Here is a 19,995-nt window from a genome sequence, read left to right on the forward strand (position 1 = left end):
TTCATCTCTTGTAATGTCCACTGTTACTTCTCTATTTTTACGTTCTTCTCATCTCTTTCCTGAACTTCTCATCTCTTTTAATTGCTCTTATCTTCCAGTCTGTCTTCTCCAAAGCTATCAGAATGACTTCACCTAAATTCTAATTCTGATTGTATTGCTATCTTGGCAAAACCTGTCAGTGGCTCCCATTGACGGCCTCTTCTGTGGCTTACATAGGAATGCTTCACCTCATTTTTCCTACTCGTCTCCTTACAATCTCTCACATACTGCAAGTGTTTGTGGCTTGTATCATCACACTCACTCATCACCAAGCAATTCCCATGCTGTTCCGTCTTTCTGGAATACCCTTCTCTGTCTGCTTTGTCTTTCAGCTCCCTCCAAAAAAGCTAACAGGTGAAAAGTGTTAGAAGTTACCTTTTTATGTTCCCAAAGCACCTTATGTACATATCTGTTTGAAAGCTTAGCACAGGGTGAAATAGTTTGTACACATGTCTTCTTTTACCACTGGCTCTTCCCTTCAAGGCAGAGATTTTTGTCCTACTCAGTTTTTAATCTGTGGTATGGAGCATGTTACCTGAGACTGTAGTTCAGTAGTTGTTGAACTACAAGGCTATTGTACAGTAGCAGTAGTGTACTATAATTGGAGATGTGGATTGAGGCTTTGGAAAGTTCAGAATTAAAGATTTATGCACATGAAAATGTTAAAAGCTAAAAAGAACGGATGATTCTTATTCCATGCATGGTGGTACATGCCATAAGCCCAGAGACTCAGGAGGCTGAAGCAGGAGGATCTCAAATTCAAGGCTAGCTCACCTAACTTAGCAAGACCTTGTTTAAAAATAAAATTTAGGGGCTGGGGCTGGGGCTCAGTGGTAGCATACTTGCCTGGCATGTGTGAGGCATGGGGTTTGATTCTCAGCACCACATATAAATAAATAAAAAATAAATAAAGGTTTATCAACAAGTAAAAAACAAAAAAAAAAAAATTAAAAAGGATGAAATTATAGATCAGTGGTAAGGTGCTTACATAGCACACACAAAGCCCTGGATTTGGTCCTCAGTACTGCAAAAAGGAAAAAAAAAAATTCTTTGAAGGTAGTTTAAGAAATATCACACCTACAAATATTCCAAGAAATTCAAGATACATTTTTTTTTTTCATCTTATAAACTTCGAAATATGCAGTGGAAAAACTACCTAGGGATACAGTGTTTGATAGTTAACATATAAATTTCAAGATGTTTTAAACTCAGTGTAACATTAGTTGTAATCGAGATAAAACACTAGGTGGTAAAGTGTTTAAATCAAGCTTTAAAATGAAGTTAAGAGCCAGGTATGGTGCCACTAGCCAGTAATCCCAGAGGCTTGGGAGCCTGAAGCAGGAGGATCACAAGTTAAAAGCCAGCCTCAGCAACTTAGCGAGGCCCTAAATAACTCAATGAGACCCTGTCTCTAAATAATTAAATACAGAAAAAGGCTGGGGTTGTGGCTCAGTGGTTGAGCGCCCCTGGATTCACTCCCCAGTACCAAAAAAAAAAAAGTGAAGTTAAGAGTTTTATATGAATACAGGTAAGTATAATAGTGTATGTTCCTCTTTGATGGATAGATGTAGAATCTAAAAACACCCTAATGTTCATTTAGAATATTCATTTATACACAAGCCAATTTCTTCCCTGTTATTCATTAGACATTGTCCAGATGTAATTTGATCAACAAAAGAGTTTCCACACTTTGCCAGTAGATGTTGTTTCTGTGTTGATGAAAAAAATGTGTGTTGTCTGCTTCTCCTAGTAACTGAGCTCATGGGAGTTAAGCCCTGAGTGGCCCTTTTGTCCCATCGATGAGATGTCCTCTGTTTGCCAGGTAAAGCGGTACCAATGCACCTTTGAAGGCTGTCCCCGTACCTACAGCACAGCAGGCAACCTGCGTACCCACCAGAAGACTCATCGAGGAGAGTATACATTCGTCTGTAATCAGGAGGGCTGTGGCAAGGCCTTCCTCACCTCTTACAGCCTCAGGATCCATGTGCGAGTGCACACGAAGGAGAAGCCATTTGAGTGTGATGTGCAGGGCTGTGAGAAGGCATTCAACACACTGTACAGGTCAGCCTCTCCTCCACTGCACCACCAGCCTGACTCTGACCTTATGGCTGCAGAGCTCTTTCTCCTTGCACAGGAGAGATGTTCACTTTCAGAGCTTCAGAGAGCACAGCTTACTCCAGCTATTTAAAATTCATTAGCGAAACTTGTTACCTAAAGATGAATATATCTTGGTTTGGGTGGAAATGATAGTACATCTGTATTTAGATTTGCTTCTCATAAAGTGACATTCTGACCTTAGAATTTTAGTAGTTTGCATAGAGTAATACTTCCCCTTGCTGCAGGATCTTCATACTAAGGCTTCTGTAATTTTCTTTCCTATCTCACCTTGAAGGTAACTCTTTTTCTACCCTGAGAGATGGGGAATCACTCACTTGATGGCTGTTTCTCTTTTCCATGTTTTTTTCCAAGAGACTTACAGTAGTCCCTATATTAAATATAAAGTATTTGAAAGCAATAGCTAACATTTAGAAAACACACTGTACTAGGTGCAGTGGTGCATGCCTGTAATCCCAACGGCTCAAGAGGATGAGGCAGGAGGATCACAAGTTCAAAGCCAGCCTCAGCAATTTAGTGAGGCCCTAAGCAACTCAGCAAGACCCTGTCTCTAATAAAATATAAAAAAGGGCTGGGGATGTGGCTCAGTGGTTAAGTGCCCCTGAGTTCAATTCTTATTACCAAAAAAAAACAAGAAAAGAAACACACACTGGTCTTTTAAGTATTAGTCCTTCACAACAGCTGATAAATAAGTAGAAGCACAGAGAGGTTGCATGACTGTCTCTGGAACATTTATACCATTATGTTATTTACTCCTTAATTTCTCTTCTGGTGAAAATTTTGACATACTAAAATGGGTGCCAAATTCTCTGGGTGTATAATTCTTAGGCACTTGATCCTGAAGCATATTAAGCTGGCATGGGGAAGTTGTATAGTACATTGTGTCAATGGGCATTTCTCTGGGCTATTTTTCAGGCTGAAAGCACATCAGAGGCTTCACACAGGGAAAACGTTTAACTGTGAATCTGAAGGCTGCAGCAAATACTTCACCACACTCAGTGATCTGAGGAAGCACATTCGAACCCATACAGGAGAAAAGCCATTTCGGTAAGTCTTACTGTTTTCCTATTTGTCACTCACCAGGTTTCAGCTGGATATCTTGATAAACTCTGGGAATTTTTCAAAGTAGAAAGAAAACTCCCTTTACTAGTTCTTTCTTTGGCCATGTTGGCTCACCCCACAATAGCTGTAACCAACTGCCAGGAATTAGAGGGGTGCAGTTGGACTCCAGGAGCATCCCTGCTCTGGATGATGGTCTTTCTGCCTTATTTTTTCCCCTTTATTTTCAAGAAATATTTCTTGAACTCACGTATGTGATACATACTGTTATTAATGCTAGAGAAATACTTAGAAGCGGGCCCTCCTTAACAGCCTTGGCCTGGTGGAGAAGAAACACAAATTAGTAGACGTTGTCTAAGGCTTGAGGACCAAAGAGAAATACCTACTTAAAAATTGAAATAAGACCTGGGCACGGTGTTGGGCACCTGTAGTCCCAGCTACTTGGGAGGCTGAGGCAGAAGAATTGCAAGTTTGAGGGCTGGGATTGTGGCTCAGTGGTAGAGCACGGGTGGGACCTGGGTTCGATCCTCAGCACCACATAAAAATAAAGGCGTTGTGTTGTGTCCATCTATACCTAAAAAATAAGTATTAAAAAAAAAAAAAAAGAATTGCAAGTTTGAGGCTGGACTTGACAACTTAGTGTGAGACCCTAAAAATAAAATAAAAAGAGCTGAGTCTGTAGCTCAGTATTCAGTGTGCAAAGCCCTGGGTTCAGTCCCAGTACAAAAATTTAAAAAAAAGTAATTGAAGCGGGGCAAGGAGGAGGGACACAAGGGAAAGTGAGAGGTAGGAATGCTTAAGTTAGTGGTGAAGTATTGTATTTTGTTATTTGTTCAGTTCTTGCTTTGTAATATCACACATGTATACACACACACACAGGACCATCCATTTTACATATATATTAGTGTACATATACACATATATATTCATGAAACAAATTTATAAACCTGAAGGAGGGACTTGTTTCATCTGCTTTCTTTCCTGTTCATAACATGTAGCATGGTTCCAGTCATTCAGTAGGCCCTCAGAAACATCTATGAAATGATTATATGACATTTCTATGAGATAATTGTTTTGTAAGAATCCCCCTTAGTGTAATATAAATGTGTTGCCAAAGATTTCCCATAAACAGTATTTTTTAATTTTGGCAGAAGATATTGCTGTTATATTCAAGGCATTAAATATGCTACCTGTCCATTCTCAAATCACTCATCTTGTCATCAGAATACTTAGAAACAATTTAAAAGTCTTCAGATACAGTCAGCTTTTAGATACCAATTAAACGGAACTTTTTAAATTACAGATGTACTGTCATGTGTAGCTAATAAAAAAATAAAAAATTTAAAAAATACATAAATAAATATAAATAAGTAAATAACAGATGTACTCTGGAGTCATGGTCCCTTTAAGAACAAGAGTGGTTAAATTCTAGTTAGTTATTCTGCAGTTGCTGTGAAGCTTAGGTTGTTTTTTCTCCCCCCCCCCCCCCACATAGGCTGCTGAGAAGATTATGATTTCTGTCTAGGCACATGCATTTATTTTTGTGATGATTAAAACTGTTTTTTTTTTCCATGAATATTAGATGGGATTTTAGACATTGATAATGATTATATGAAATTTAAAAAATGAAAGTGCCAGCCAGGCATGGTGGTGCACACCTGTAATTCCAGGGCTTGGGAGGCTGAAGCAAGAGGATTGTGAGTTCAAAGCCAGCCTCAGCAAAAGTGAGGCACTAAGCAACTCAGTGAGACCCTGTCTCTAAACAAAATACAAAATAGGACTGGGGATGTGGCTCAGTGGTCAAGTGCCCCTGAGTTCAATTCCTGGTACCCTCCTCCCCAAAAAATGCCTTAGAGAAGCTTTCTACTTCAAAGAAATAAGATATTTTGTATTAAAAAATAGATTTGTTAATAGTCATAATTATTAAATATTCACATAATTATTAAATGTGTGCAAAAACAACAGCAAATATGAAGGACTATGTGAACCCTGCCCTTATAGAGTTTACTATCTAGGAGAACAGATAATAAATGTATACACAGAGAGATAAAACAAGATTAGAATTGAGAGATGCTGTAAAAGAAGCATGTAGATAAATGCTTGTCTTAGTAATTCTAAGGAGGGAAAGGTTAATTCTAGCTTTGATTACCAAGAAAGTAAAAGGGAGGGCTGATGATGTAGCTCAGTGGTAAAGCACTTGCCCATAATTGCACAAGTCTCTGGGTTCAACTCCCTATATCACCAAGAAAAAAAATCAAAGTAAAAGAGAAAGAAGTGAGTCTCTACACTGAAGATTATAGGTGATAGCCAAACTGTTGTAATGGATTATGTTCTAAGGTTGTATTTCAACCTTGTAGATATATGATGGCCTCTTTACCCACCCTTGATATTTGTAATATTTTACTGTAGATTTTCCATGTGGGCTCTGTCAGTAGAGTTCTCTTAAGTAATTAACTAAAGACTTTTGTATCAGCTTCTTAACTGGGCCTTACCTACCAGACTAGAAGAACTTATCCTGAGCTCTCTGCTGCCTCTGATCCCAGATGTGCCACCTTATCTTTCAGGGGCCTCCCATCATTGCCATCTCTAAAACCAATTTTATTGATCTAATCTTAGTGTTTTGAATGTATAGTTTGCATTTACAAGAGATGTTGAGGATTAAGGACTCTTAGCTAATGACTCTGTTTCTCTTTGCTTTAACAACTTGTTTAGATGTGATCATGATGGCTGTGGAAAAGCATTTGCAGCAAGCCACCACCTTAAAACTCATGTCCGTACACATACCGGTGAGTTGAGGCTAGTTTCTATTTTTCATTTTAACCTGCATCAAGCCTGTAACTAAGTATGTGTGTTTCATTGAGACCTGTTAAACTAGGTGGGAGGAGTGAGCCTAATCAGCTTAGCCTTCACCTAATAATGTTTGAGTTTCTTTCAGAGGTGAAAGAATCTAAAGGTTGAACTCAGGAATCCAACTTTAAGAAATGAAACCAGTACAGAAATATTCTTTTAAAAAGAACCTGTAAGAAAGTGAATCTTCCCTTTAAACTTCCTGGGTAGGCTGGGGTTGTGGCTCAGTGGTAGAGTGCTCACCCAGCATGTATGAGACACTGGGTTCGATCCTCCACATAAACATAAACAAATAAAATAAAAGTCATTATGTCCATCTACAGCTAAAGAAAAATATATTTTTAAATTTTTTTTAGCTATACATGGAACACAATATCTTTATTTTGTTTTATTTTTTTAATGTGGTGTTGAGGATCGAACCCGGTGCCTCACATATGCAAGGCAAGCGCTTTGCCACTGAGCCACCACCCTAGCCCAAGAAAAATATTGTTAAAAATTAAAGATAAAAAACTTCCAGGAGTGAGCTATATCCTGTGCTTTGCTCTGCATTAAGTTTCAGAACTGAGATAATTAGCATGTAGTTTGCTCACCTTTTAACAACTATTACCCAAACCCTCCTAAGAATTTTACTTCCCCCCCATTAGGAAAAGGTAGATTCTTAAACCAGTTAAATGAGTTTATGGTGAAATTAACACTACTTTGTCATTCTTACAGGTGAAAGACCCTTCTTCTGCCCCAGTAATGGCTGTGAGAAAACATTCAGCACTCAGTACAGTCTCAAAAGTCACATGAAAGGTCATGATAACAAAGGACACTCATTCAATGCACTTCCACAACACAACGGATCAGAGGTGCGCAGTGTTCTTCTCTCTTGTTTTGATCTGAGCATCACAAAACAGCAACTGTTTGTGTCTCACACAAAAAAGGTTGAAATGTCTTCTTTACATATTTGATATTGAGAGGGGAGAAATCAGGGTCAAAATCTATGGCTTTGCAATGGCGTGGTGGAAGCCAGAAATCTCAACAGACATCCTGTCCTTTAGTCTCTTCTTCAGCTCTGCCTCATTTCCATCAGGTATGGTGAAGAAAGTGCCCTTGAACCCAGAGGTCTCAGAGTGGCTTTCAAAGGGTCAGCCAGATGCTCTACAGTGTCCTCTTCCATCTTTATACCTATAAAGTGGCAAATATGTACTTGAGTTTGGGACATAAATTTATGTTCTTCACACAACCTGTCATTGGAGAGCCAAGCAAAGGCTGGAGAAGAATCGCTTGTCCTGGCCTGTTTGAAGTGTTTGTAAACCAAAAGGTTTAAGAGTTACTAACTTAAGACACTGAGCCACAGAATAAGCCTCTGAGGAGTTTTAGGTTTTGTTTAATTTTCTTTACTGAGTCCCTCCATATTTCCTGGTCCCCTGAAGCTACCACTCCATTCCAGAAAGATCTTGGGATCAGTATTTACTGTTATTACTTTTAATAGAGTTTAAGCACTGACCTATTAAGCCTGAAAAGTAAGTGCTATTATTTTCTTATTGTTTTATGGATAACGAAACTGAAGCTGATAGAGCAAAGTCTTCAGTTGTACCTTGAGAATATATCTAGAATCTGATGACTTATTCTGATTACATTTTTGTTCAATCCATTTCCCCCCCACCCCAGCCTGGATTTTTGGAATAATGGGCTAAGTGGGCTTTTTAGCAGCTTTTCCTCCTGCCTTCTACCTCCCCACCAATTTGCCTCCCATCTTCTCTACATCCATGTTCATTCTCCAAAAGAAGGGAATCTCCTCTATCTCAGGCCATGCCATTTGTATTGCCATTGAGTCTCCAGCTTGGTCTCTGAACTTCAGACTTGCAAATTCACTGACTTTCTTTGGAATACTCTTAAAATATATAGCATGATTTTGATTTCAGTAGAGACAGAATATTCTAATTGTAGAGTTTCCAATTTTTAAACAATAAAGAATCCATTTAAAAGGATTCTTCTCCAGTCCCCGAGTTTCATTAGTAATAATAGCTAACACTTACTGAATGTTAAATATGTGCCGGGTAACTTGCTAAGTGCTTTTATATGTATTATCTACAAGAACTCTATGAGGGTGTTACTAATAATCCCCATGTTACTAATTAAGAAACTGAGGCAAAGAGAAATTAAATAACTTGCCTAAATATCCAGAACTTATAATTAGTCTAATTTAGGCAGGCAGTGTGATTCCAGAGCCTGGTTCTTAACCCTTGTGTTGTGAGAGACAGAATAGCCTTTAGCTGTGAAGAAGGTAGCCCGTGGAGCACAGCTATGTGGATTCAAATCCAGGTTCAGTCATTAATCACATGACCTTAGGCAGATGACTTCTTGTGCCTTAGTTTTTTCATCTGTAAAAGCCAAATAGAACATTTAAACATGGGAGTCTTTCTGTACTAAGCTGCATTTCATTAGTCACAATCAGTTTTCTTAATTCTCAATTTCTCAATTTTCTCCATGGCTAATTTAACTGCCAATAACCTCTGAGCACTGGAGTGTATCACTGCTCAGTCCTCACAGCTCATCTTCTCTGAATCCTTGGTCATTTTCCAGTAGAGGGATGTTTCCTACTCTCAGGCTTCACATGCCATCTATGTTGCCTTCAAGTCCTACATTGATATCTCCCATCTGGTCTCCCCGTGAACTCCACACACTTGCATATTAAACCATCTAACTCCACGCCTCCACCCAGATAATATCTCATCTTCTAAAACTTTTTTTTTTTTTAAAGAGACAGAATTTTTTTTTTTGAATATTTATTTTTTAGTTTTCGGCGGACACAACATCTTTGTATGTGGTGCTGAGGATCGAACCCAGGCCGCACGCATGCCAGGCGAGCGCGCTACCGCTTGAGCCACATCCCCAGCCCCCCATCTTCTAAAACTTAACATGGCCAAAACTGTTTCTTCTGCAGTCTTTCTATCTCAGTAAATGGCAACTAATTTCTAGTGGCAGAGGCCAAAATTCCTCCTGACTCCTTTCTTCTCCTCACACCCCATGTCCACCAGCAAAGACTATCAGCTCCACCTTGAAAATATGTCTAGAATCTGATCACTTTTCTGATTGTTTCACTCATTAGCTTCTTGCCTGGATTAATGGAATAATTTGCTAAGCCTTTTCTCCTCTTCTTCTACTTCCCATCCCAGTCTACTGCAGACTGTTCTATATGTAGCCAGAGCAGTCTTTCTAGACTGTGACACAGATATTGCTTGTTGTCTGCTTGTAACCCCTCCAGAGAAGCAGCTTGTATCATTTAGAGTAAAAATCAAAATCTTACAGTGGTCCTATGCTCTCTGGCCTTGTCACTTTTCTGATCTCATCTATTTCTCTTCCTCTTTCTTTAGCTGTATTGTCCTCTGTGTGGTTCCTTGAACCAAGGAAAGCCCGCTCTTACCGCCAGGTTTTTCTTGCTGTACTCTCTGCTTGAACATTTTTCCTAGATACATTTATGGCCCATGTTCTCTTTTCTCTGCTCAGATTTCATTTATCTGAGGGGCATTAAACTTCTAATATAAAAACAACTATCCCAGCATTCCTACTCTCCATAGCACTTGTATCATCTTGTATACTGTATACTTATTATTATTTATCCTTACTAGAATGTAAGCTGTATAGGGAGGGAAGAGACTCAGTTTTTTTTTTTCACTATTGTATTCCTAGGCCTGGAAGAGTGCCTAATACATCTTAGATGCTCAGTGAATACAGTAGTTCCTCTTTACCTTCAGGGGACATGTTCTAAGCTTCCCAGTGGATGCCTAAAACTGTAGATAATACTGAACCCTATAAATACTTTTTTCTGTACTTACATATCTATGCTTAAGCTTAATTTATAAATTAGACACAGTAAGAAATTGGCAACAATACTATAACAGTAATAACATATTGTAATTAGATTGCGAGCTTCACTGCCATTATTAAGTAAGATAAGTGATACTAGATTGCAAGCACTGTATCACTACGACATTTGATCTCATTATCTAGATGTCTACACTTGATCTCATTATCTAGATGTCTACAGAGTGACTAGTAGGTGGTAGAGTGTGCAGCCTGGATAAAGGGGGTGGAAATGGATGGCACAAGATTTCATCACACTACTCAGAATGATGCACAATTTAAAACTTAGGTTTCATTTATTTCTGGAGTTTAATATTTTTGGACCACAGTTGCCCCTGGGTAACTGAATTTGAAAAGTAGAACTATAGATAAGGGGGGACCACTATATGTGTTGAATGCATGCATGCTTAAGTGGGACTATCTGATCCACTTGAGGTAAGCAGGGTCACCACCTAAAGCATATGAATTGAGACTGACATTCTAGAATCCAGAGCTCAGAGTTAGCCCGAGCAGCAGAATTTGAACAGTTAATCCTCAGTACTTTCTGAGTAAGGAACTCCCAGGTACCTATGTTGGAGACATGTGATATAATGGAAGGAGTGTTGACTTTTCAGTCAGAAGCCTTAGGTTTATCTAATGCTAATTAGCTATGTGTTTGGGCATATCACTCCAACTGTCATAGCATTAATTTTCTCATATTTCAAATGAGGTAGACAATAATACTTCCAGGGTTTATATGAATAGCAAATGAATCTTGTGATTTCACTTTGGAAATGATGAAACCAATTATACAAATATTATGAATTTGATAGTTTTTGTTACTCATCCTGGGTTGAGATAATTTAAGAATTCTTTTTAACCATCTTTTAAAAATATAAGAGTTTCTCTTAGGAATATGGAGATATTTAGCTGGGTGTAGTGGTGCATGCCTGTAATCCCAGCAGCCCAGGAGACTGAGGCAGGAGGATTGCAATTTGGAGGCCAGCCTGGGCAACTTGGTAAGGTCCTAAGCAACTTAGCAAGGCCCTGACTCAAAATAAAAAGTGCAAAAAGGGCTGGGGGACTGGGGTTGTAGCTCAGCTGGTAGAGCATTTGCCTAGCATGTGTGAGACATTGGGTTCAATCCTTAACGCCTAGCGCCACATAAAAATAAAAAATAAAATAAAGATATTGTGTCTGTCTCCAATTAAAAAAAAATATTTAAAAGGGCAGGGCTGGCGATGTGGCTCAGTGGGTAAGCACCCCTACTTTCAATCCCCAGTACCAAAAAGAATATGGAGCGAGGCACAGTGGCTTATGATTGTTATCCCAGCACCTTGGGAGGTTGAGACAGGAGGATTGAGAGTTCAAAGCCAGCTTCAGCAACAGCTAGGTGCTAAGCAACTCAGTGAGATCCTGTCTCTAAATAAAATACAAAACAGGGTTGGGGATGTGGCTCAGTGGTCAAATGCCTCTGAGTTTAATCCCCCATTACCAAAAAAAAAAAAAAGAATATGGAGATTTTAAAAAGTGAAATAATCTACTTAGGTCTTTCTTTGGATAATTCATACAGGTAACACACAGACATTTAGAACCTTAAGGAATTTATAATCAAGTGTTTTGTTATGTAATACGGTGTATAAATCCTGATTTTTGTTACTTAATTCAATTTTTTTTCCTCTTTCACAGGATACAAATCACTCACTTTACCTGAGTGACTTGTGCCTTCTGTCCACAGATTCAGAACTGCAAGAAAATTCCAATACAGTAAGTGTACCTGGGGTGTGGGTGCTAGAAATATAGATGCAAGAGTTGAGCATTCCCTTTGGTGGGTAATTGAGGAAGACCAGACTGAAGTCTTCTAGATTTAATTGGGCTTAATCACTGACCATTTAGGATTTTTTTTTTTTTTTCCTCTTTCTGCTGATCAGAATTTTATCAGGAAAAATTGTTCTGTCACCTAGTGCCTTTTGACCCAGGTCACTCAGTTGATAGCCTCTTGGCCCCAGAAAGTTTCTTTTTTTCTTTTTTCCTATTTAAAATTCATTTAGCAAATATTGATTGAATACTACTTAATCAGGCTTTGTGCCAGTGCTGAGCTGATAGTGGCAACAAAGAAGGTGTGGATTGTCTTTGAGGAGTGTGAAGTCTAACATTGTAAGATGTAGCCAGAAAGTCCAGTTTCTAGACCTTCTCAAACTCTGCCTGAGTGATCTGGCTTAGTCTCTTTTCTCCTTTAAACTCACCTTAATGAGTTTTTGAAGGGAACTTCTATAGAGGACTCTGTTACAGGACAGGCCCACTCTATCTCAATCTGATTACTTTGATTCACACCAGTAGGAAGTTTCTTGCCATTTCCTTGACTCCATGATAGTACTTACAAACCACTGCATCAAGTCTGAATTTATGTGGTCTTCTTTCATAAAATCTGAATATTTTCCTGTGTTGCCAACACTAATTTAGAGTTTGTTCTTTCCTAGAAAATAACAACAACGTAGGCTAGATTTTCTGTCACTGTATGCATAATGAATAAATGTAATTGAAAGTATTTGAATAGAAACTGAAGGATTTAGGAATGCTATGAAAAGTGTTTATTAAAGTATGGTTAGTGGATTCAACTGCAGCACTTCTTAAAATGCAGGTTCTTAACTGGCCATGATAGTGCATACCTATAGTCCCAGCTACTCTGGAGGCTGAGACAGGAGGATCACAGGAGCCCAGGAGTTTGAGACCAGCCTGGACAACATAAGGAGATTTCATCTCAAAAATATAAAAATTAAGTAATTAATTAAACATGTAGGTTCTTGGGCCTCTCCCTAAACCTACTGAGTCAGTGTTTCTGGGAGTGGCATCTGAACTGCATTTTTATATAAGCACCCTATGGCCTGAATTCTCCTTCTGGTAATGGCAGAGTTGTTCTTATGAAACCAGCCCTCCCACAGAAAACAGTTATAAACACTGGATAAAACATAAAAAGCAACTATGTGAAGACACTGGTTTAAAACCAAAAGGGCAACAGGTGCAGTTTCACAGACCTGCAATCCCAACTACTTGGAAGGCTGATACAGGAGGATCCCAAGTTCAAGGCCAGGATGGGTAACTTAGCAAGACCCTGTGTTAAAATAAAAATATAAAAGGCTAGGGGATGTAGCTCAGTGATAGAGTGGTTGTCTAGCATGTGTAGAGGCCCTGGGCCCCATACCCAGTACCAAAAAGAAAAGGAAGGAAGGAAGGATTGATTTGTTAAATTGAAGATAGATCAATCTGAAGAATAAAGAGAAAAAATAAAGCACTTCTTATGCATATTTCATTTTATTTCTATTTTAGAACATTAGTTCTGAAAGAAATTTACACACTTGGTGGCCTAGATGCCCTGTGAATTACCTAACCTAAGATTTTGGGTATAATATTTCTTTAGCATTTAACTGTGTTAAATGGCTTAGGGCATCCACTCTGGTCAGGGCTGTGACATGTGACTGAGGAGCTTTCCAGAGTCCTCAGGTCACCAGTGGAATACCTGGTATAAGGAGAAAATAATAACTTGTCTTAAAAAAAAAAAAAGATTCCTTTTCTACCACAATTTACATAATCAAGAGAGAGAAACCCTCTCCCTTAGAGTCTAACTATATATTATGCCCCTGGACCCAGCATTTATCCCAGATTTAGAAAGAGTTTGCTTTTATTCTTTCAAACAAAGACCACAGTTCCTTGAAGCAGTGGGATTAATTTTGCTTTGCTTTTTAAAAATTAGAACTTGATGGCAAATTTGTATGAGATAATCACTTTGCCAGTTTCAGAGTTCTGCCACATAATGTGTGCATGTCTTAGGAGTGAACTTTGGGGGCTGGGGTTATAGCTCAGTTGGTAGAGTGCTTGCATTGCATGCACAAGGCCCTGGGTTGGATTCCCAGCACAAAAAAAACCAAAAAGGAAATGAACTTTGGTTCACTCAGACCCTTTGTTAAAGGGGGGTTGGAGCTGCTAAGGAATGGCTGATTGGGTCTTTTGTTTGCTTAGTTTTAGGATCCAGTGTTCTTCTACTCTGTGCTCCAGGACCCAGAAGCTCAGGCTATTCTGTCTCCTCTAGTTTTGAAAGCCAGTCCCACTTATTCCTAGGGATTCTATCCTGAAGCCTGGCAGTGACTTAGCACTTTAACTTAAAAAAACAACAACAACAAAAAAAAACAACTTTTTACATACAGAAAAGGGCAAGGTATCATAAATGCACAGTTTGATGGATCACAGTTTATTTCACCCAGATGTTCCCAGCACTCCTGCACCCTGCCCCTCAGTAGCCATTTTCTCTCCTTAAGGGTAACCACTGTCTTGACTTCCCAACATCTTAATTTTTCTGCTTTTGTAGTTGGAATTGTAGACTTTTCATCTGGATTTTTTCTTGCAACATTATGTTTAGGAAATTAATGCATATTGTTGTATATAGTTACAGATCATTCATTTGGTTGTTGAACAGTGTTAAACTAAATAAAGATACCCCACTGTTCTTTTTCTTTCTAGTTTGGAGCCATTATGAAGAGTGCTGCTATGAACATTCTTGCACCTCTTTTGGAGGCATATAGGCTATTCCTCCCCCAGCCTTTGCAAAGTTATATAGATATCATTGACAAATACAACTCATTCCTTTTTACTGTTGTTAATTACTAATAAGGATTTATATTAAGGTAGAACAAAAGTAACAACCATGAGTAAATTACAAAGCTTACAGCTTAATGGTAGTTATTAGCCATTTGTGCAGATAAATGTGTATGATAAAGTGTGTGTGTGATATAAAAATTTTTTTGTTTGTTTTGTTTTTTGGTACTAGGGGTTGAACCCAGGGGCACTTGACCACTGAGCTACATCCCCAGCCCTTTTAATTTTTTTTTACTTTGAGACAGCATTTTGCTAAGTTGCTCAGGGCCTTATTAAATTGCTGGGGCTGCCCTTGACCTTGCAATCCTCCTGTCTCAGCCTCCCAAGTCACTGGAATTACAGACATGTATGTGCCACCACATCCAGATTGTAAAATGTATTTCTTTGTGTCACAATGAAAAATTTGAAAGCCGTACTCTTGGCTTTGAGTCTTAATTCCCCCTGGACTGGAAGTTAGAAGTCCTGTATAATTTTCTGCCTTCAGCTTTTATCCTACTAGCAATCAGAATTACTGAACTTCCTCCTTCATTCTTCCAGCTGATGAAATCAAGATGGAATAATTGGTCCTTCTTGGCTCTCATGGACATTTTCATCTTAGGACCTTCAGATTGGAGAGCTGTCCTCAGTTTACCATAATTCTACCCAGCCCTGAGCAGTCCTTGAGTTCTCCTTCCCAGAAGCAGAGTTGTTGAAAAACAACCCAGAAACACTAGTTGGCACTGGAGAGATCTGACCTGAAGATAGGTTTTAGATTGGTCAGAACTCTTAGATTCAAAATCACTTGCTTTTATTTATAAGTTAGTAGATTTCACCTTAAAACTCCAGATTTCAGCCTCATCTTGAGCTCTGGTGATCCTGGCCTGCATAGTTCCAGGCAGCATTCAGCTGAACCCTGACGACAGCTGAGGTGCATCTGTTCAGGTGTGCCACATCCAGCTTCACTCATTTCTCTGCTCGCCTGGACTTCTGTAGGCAGTTGCCTTTGACACTCTTGCCCTGCAGAATGCAGGGTGGAAGTGGATTGTAGATAAAAGAATTACAGTTTTCCCCTCCCCTTAACTAAAATGAAGAGTGGTCTTTTTATTTAGTGAATATTAGTAGTTAGGCCCTCAGGGCATTGTGCTGTGTCCTCCTCACCCACCTCCACTCTGGTTCATTTTGTTTTTTAAGTGCTGCTAGTGTTTTATTAAGGGCATCACTATTTAAGTTTTTTTGTATTGTTTGATTTTTTTTATCACATATACACATTAGAATATTACAGATAATATGTAATGACCCTGAAAGACATTTACAGTGTCATTATTACCTGAGAAAGGCAAGTTGGATGGCAATTGTCTTGATCTATTTTCTGTTGCTAATTACAAAAGTACCATAGGCTAAGTTTTATGTATGTATGTATGTATCTATCTATCTATCTATTTATTCCTGGTACTGAGATTGAACCCAGAGGTGCTTTACCACTCAGCTATACCCCCAGTCCTTTTCTTCCTTTCTTTTTTAAATAAGTATATATTTTTTTCAGTTGACTATGAATATTTATTTTATTTATTTATATGCGGTGCTTACACTTGAACCCAATGCCTCACACATGCTAGGCAAGTGCTCTACCACTGAGCCACAACCCCACCACCCTCAGTCCTTTTTGTTATTGTTGTTGTTATTTTTGAGATGGGGTCTCACTAAGTTGTATACAGCCTCCTAAGTTGTTGAGGCTGAGGCTGCCCTCAAACTTGCAATCCTCCTGCTTCAGCCTCTGGAGTTGCTGGGATTACAGGTGCCACTGTGCCTGGCTCCAGACTATTTTAAAGAAAAGTGTGTTACTTTGGTTCATGATTCTGGAGGTTCAAAGTTGAGGGGCCACACTGGTTGATGGCCTTCTTGCTGACAGAACCCTGAGGTGGTGCAGGGCATCATGTGGTGAGAGACAGGAAGTGTGCATGTGTGTATATCCTGGTCTCTTTCCTTCTGGTGAAGCCACTAGTATTTCATCATGGAGGCTCCATCCAGATGACCTTGTCTAATCCTATTCACTATCCAAAGGCTCCCCCTCTAAACACCATAGTGTGAGGTACCCTTCAGTAGCTCATAAAGGGGATTAAACTCTAACATGGGTTTCAGAAAGGACAAAAAAAACATAGCAGTAATGGATATTATATAATCCCATTTTATGTGGGATTTGCTCTTTTAGAACAGAGATTGGCAAGCCTCTCTTATAAAGGGCCAGTTAGTAAATGTTTTAGAACCTGTGGACCACATGATCTCTGTCACAACTTTTCAGCTCTGCACTTGTATCATGAAAGCAGCATAATCTATCAATGAATGAATGTGCCTGTGTTCCTGTGAAACTTTTATTTATAAAAACCGGAAATCAACTTACGAGTCATAACTTGCTAGCTCCTGAAGACCCATATCTTCAGTATCTTTAGTTTTAGGGAAATGCATGTCACTTGAAATATGAGAAGGTAGAAACAAGAAGCATACCAAAAGATCATTCTAGTTCAGCCACCCTGAATATATTCTCTAGTGGTGAGGAATTGTCTCAGGATGGAGAGTGTCACATCTCTGTCTCTCTTGATCAGACACAGGGCCAGGACCTCAGCACAATTTCACCAGCAGTCATCTTTGAATCAATGTTCCAGAATTCAGATGAATCATCAATTCAGGAAGATCCTCAGCAGACAGGTTGGTTACACAGACTCTTTCTGCTCACATCTCAGCCCTGGAAAAGGGGATTCACTTGTTGACATACCAAATTACAGGCACAATGAAATATTTCAATTAGCTTAAAAGAAGCAGACTTTCTGTGGAGGGTCAGAGAAGGATGGGCCTTTCATTTCAGTTCCATCTGTTCTTGCAACTTTTCTTGGCTCTGGAAGAAAAGGATTTCTTTTTCCAGAATCTCTTTTTGGCTTTAAGTAGGAGCTGTGAACTTTGCCTTTAGATGTGATACCCTGTTCATACATGGATAGGACCTACTAACCAGGCTTAAATCATATTGTGTTTGAACAGTAATCTGTCTATAAAGCTTCACAGTTGTCACAAACTATACTGAATAGTCATGTCCAGAAAAGAATGCCCAGTCTCTTCCAGAAAGAACTTAGTACACATTTTTTTAAAATCATAAAACTTTTACTAGGTTATCACATTGAGGAAGAATGGTTGATCATGAAACCTGTTACATTGACCAGAGGTGTCACTAAATGAAAGCAGAAAGCCAGCCTACTAGCTGTAAAGGAATTGGCTGCAGCCAACTGTCACTGTACTGTTTAGCCCATAATAACTGTGTTTTTGTGGCTCATGTAAAGCTTGGGATATGGATATATGTTTCTTCTTTTTCTTGCCAGCTGCCTTGATTGAAAGTTTTAATGGTGATGCAGAATCAGTCAGTGATGTTCCACCACCTGCAGGAAATTCAGCATCTTTATCTCTTCCGCTTGTACTGCAGCCTGGCCTCTCCGAGCCACCCCAGCCTCTGCTGCCAGCCTCAGCTCCGTCCGCTCCTCCACCTGCTCCCTCCCTAGGACCCGGTTCCCAGCAAGCTGCATTTGTCAACCCCCCTGCTCTCTTACAACCTCCAGAAGTGCCTGTTCCCCACAGCGCGCAGTTTGCTGCTAATCATCAAGAGTTTCTTCCGCATCCCCAGGCACCGCAGCCCATCGTACCAGGACTTTCTGTTGTTGCTGGGGCTTCTGCATCAGCAGCAGCGGTGGCATCGGCCGTGGCAACACCAGCCCCACCACAAAGTACTACTGAGCCCTTGCCAGCCATGGTCCAGACTCTGCCTCTGGGTGCCAACTCTGTCCTAACTAATAATCCCACCATAACCATCACCCCAACTCCCAACACGGCTATCCTGCAGCCCAGCCTAGTTATGGGAGAACAGAACTTACAATGGATATTAAATGGTGCCACCAGTTCACCACAAAACCAAGAACAAATTGTAAGTATTCCATATAAATATACCCAGTGCGGTGAAGTGTATATACAGGGGTGATGTGTTCAGAGGCTTTTATTGCAAAAAGGGAAATGGCTAGCATGTCTACCCTGAAATGTGTAATTACCCCTTGTAGTTATTTTCTCCATAATCAAATGGTATAAATACAGGGAATGCTGTGGTCAGCACCTATGATAAAGAGGCAGAGAAACAATCTTTAAGTTTACCTAGCAGTAGACACTTGAAAGAATATTCTATCTGCAGTTTAATCACATCATCTAGTACAGGAAAGCAGTCAGCAGACTCCAGAGACTCAAGAATATTTCAGAAAATCAGGTTGTCCCCAAGACTGATACAAGGGTCTGATGTGACTGAGTCACACATAACCAGACAGCAATGACCAAGTGAAACAAATAAACTATGCTCTCAGAGCTTATCCTAAAGCCACTAGAGCCATTTTCTTTTCTTTTGCAGTGTTGGAAATTGAACCCAGGCCTTATGCATGCTAGGCAAGCCCTGAATCACTGAGCCACATCCCTGCTCCCTTAAAACCATTTTCTAAGGAAGCGTTTGATCTGATGACTCATTCATTCCAATGTCCTTTGAGAGCCGAGTATATGCCTGGTTACACACTGCATTTTCTGAAACATGCAGAAAACTGAGAAACATGATTTCTTTTTCCATAAAGACTTAACATTCAGGTTAAAATTGCTGAAATGCCTAAAAGAAAGTTAATATTACCAGTAAAGTGCCAAATGACAATAATAGTGATTAAAAACAAAACAAAACAAAAAAAAAGCAGCTCTTATTTATTGAACCCTTTTCTTCTTCCTTCTTTCTTTCCTTTTTTTTTTTTTTTTTTTTGTTGTTGAGTAGAGTCTCACTGTGTTGCCCAGGCTAATCTTGAACTCCTAGGCTCAAGCAATTCTCCTGCCAAAGCCTCCCAGTATCTGGGACTGTAGGCACATGCCACCACACCTAATTTAAGATTTTTATAAACTGAAGGTCTAACATGTGCCAATCATTACTTACATACATTATTTTTTACTTACATTATTTTTTACTTACATAATTTTTATATTTTATTGAACAGATAGTACCCCATATATACTTCACCCCCCGACACAGTTCTTACTGCCTCAGTATGTATCGCTATATGTCATATACTGTGTTAACAAGAACTTAACACATTACAACAATCCTAGGAGACAGGTGTGGTTTTAGTAGTGGATAGCTAAGGTCCAGAGAAGTTATGTGACTAGCCCAAGGTCACACAACTTACAGAGGCAAAGCTGGGATTTGAGCATAGGCAGACCAACCCCAGAGCCTGTGCTCTTGGTTTTTACATTGTGTGGCTAGATGAGGGATTCATACACTAAGGGAAAGGAATTATTGGGTTGTCACACAGATCAGGTGAGCCTTGACATGGGTAGAAACTAGATAGAGAAAAGGATATTATACCAGGTAGGAGAATTTGTTGGTAGATATAAATAAACTGGAAAAGTAGCTTCGGACTAAAT

The 19,995-nt window shown here is 39.4% G+C and overlaps 1 protein-coding gene across 1 annotated transcript in view; it reads left to right on the plus strand.

The window, feature by feature from the left end:
- Mtf1 (metal regulatory transcription factor 1) overlaps positions 1 to 19,995 on the plus strand; it is a 45,134-nt gene that overhangs the window by 17,334 nt on the left and 7,805 nt on the right. The window contains exons 3-9 of the mRNA XM_076860721.2: positions 1,862 to 2,100; positions 3,070 to 3,201; positions 5,926 to 5,999; positions 6,775 to 6,911; positions 11,581 to 11,658; positions 17,121 to 17,223; positions 17,886 to 18,481. Of these exons, the coding sequence (XP_076716836.2) occupies positions 1,862 to 2,100; positions 3,070 to 3,201; positions 5,926 to 5,999; positions 6,775 to 6,911; positions 11,581 to 11,658; positions 17,121 to 17,223; positions 17,886 to 18,481 (1,359 nt within the window). The remainder of the gene's footprint in view (positions 1 to 1,861; positions 2,101 to 3,069; positions 3,202 to 5,925; positions 6,000 to 6,774; positions 6,912 to 11,580; positions 11,659 to 17,120; positions 17,224 to 17,885; positions 18,482 to 19,995) is intronic.

This window comes from Callospermophilus lateralis, chromosome 7 (genome assembly GCF_048772815.1).
Source record: "Callospermophilus lateralis isolate mCalLat2 chromosome 7, mCalLat2.hap1, whole genome shotgun sequence".
NCBI lineage: Eukaryota > Metazoa > Chordata > Mammalia > Rodentia > Sciuridae > Callospermophilus > Callospermophilus lateralis.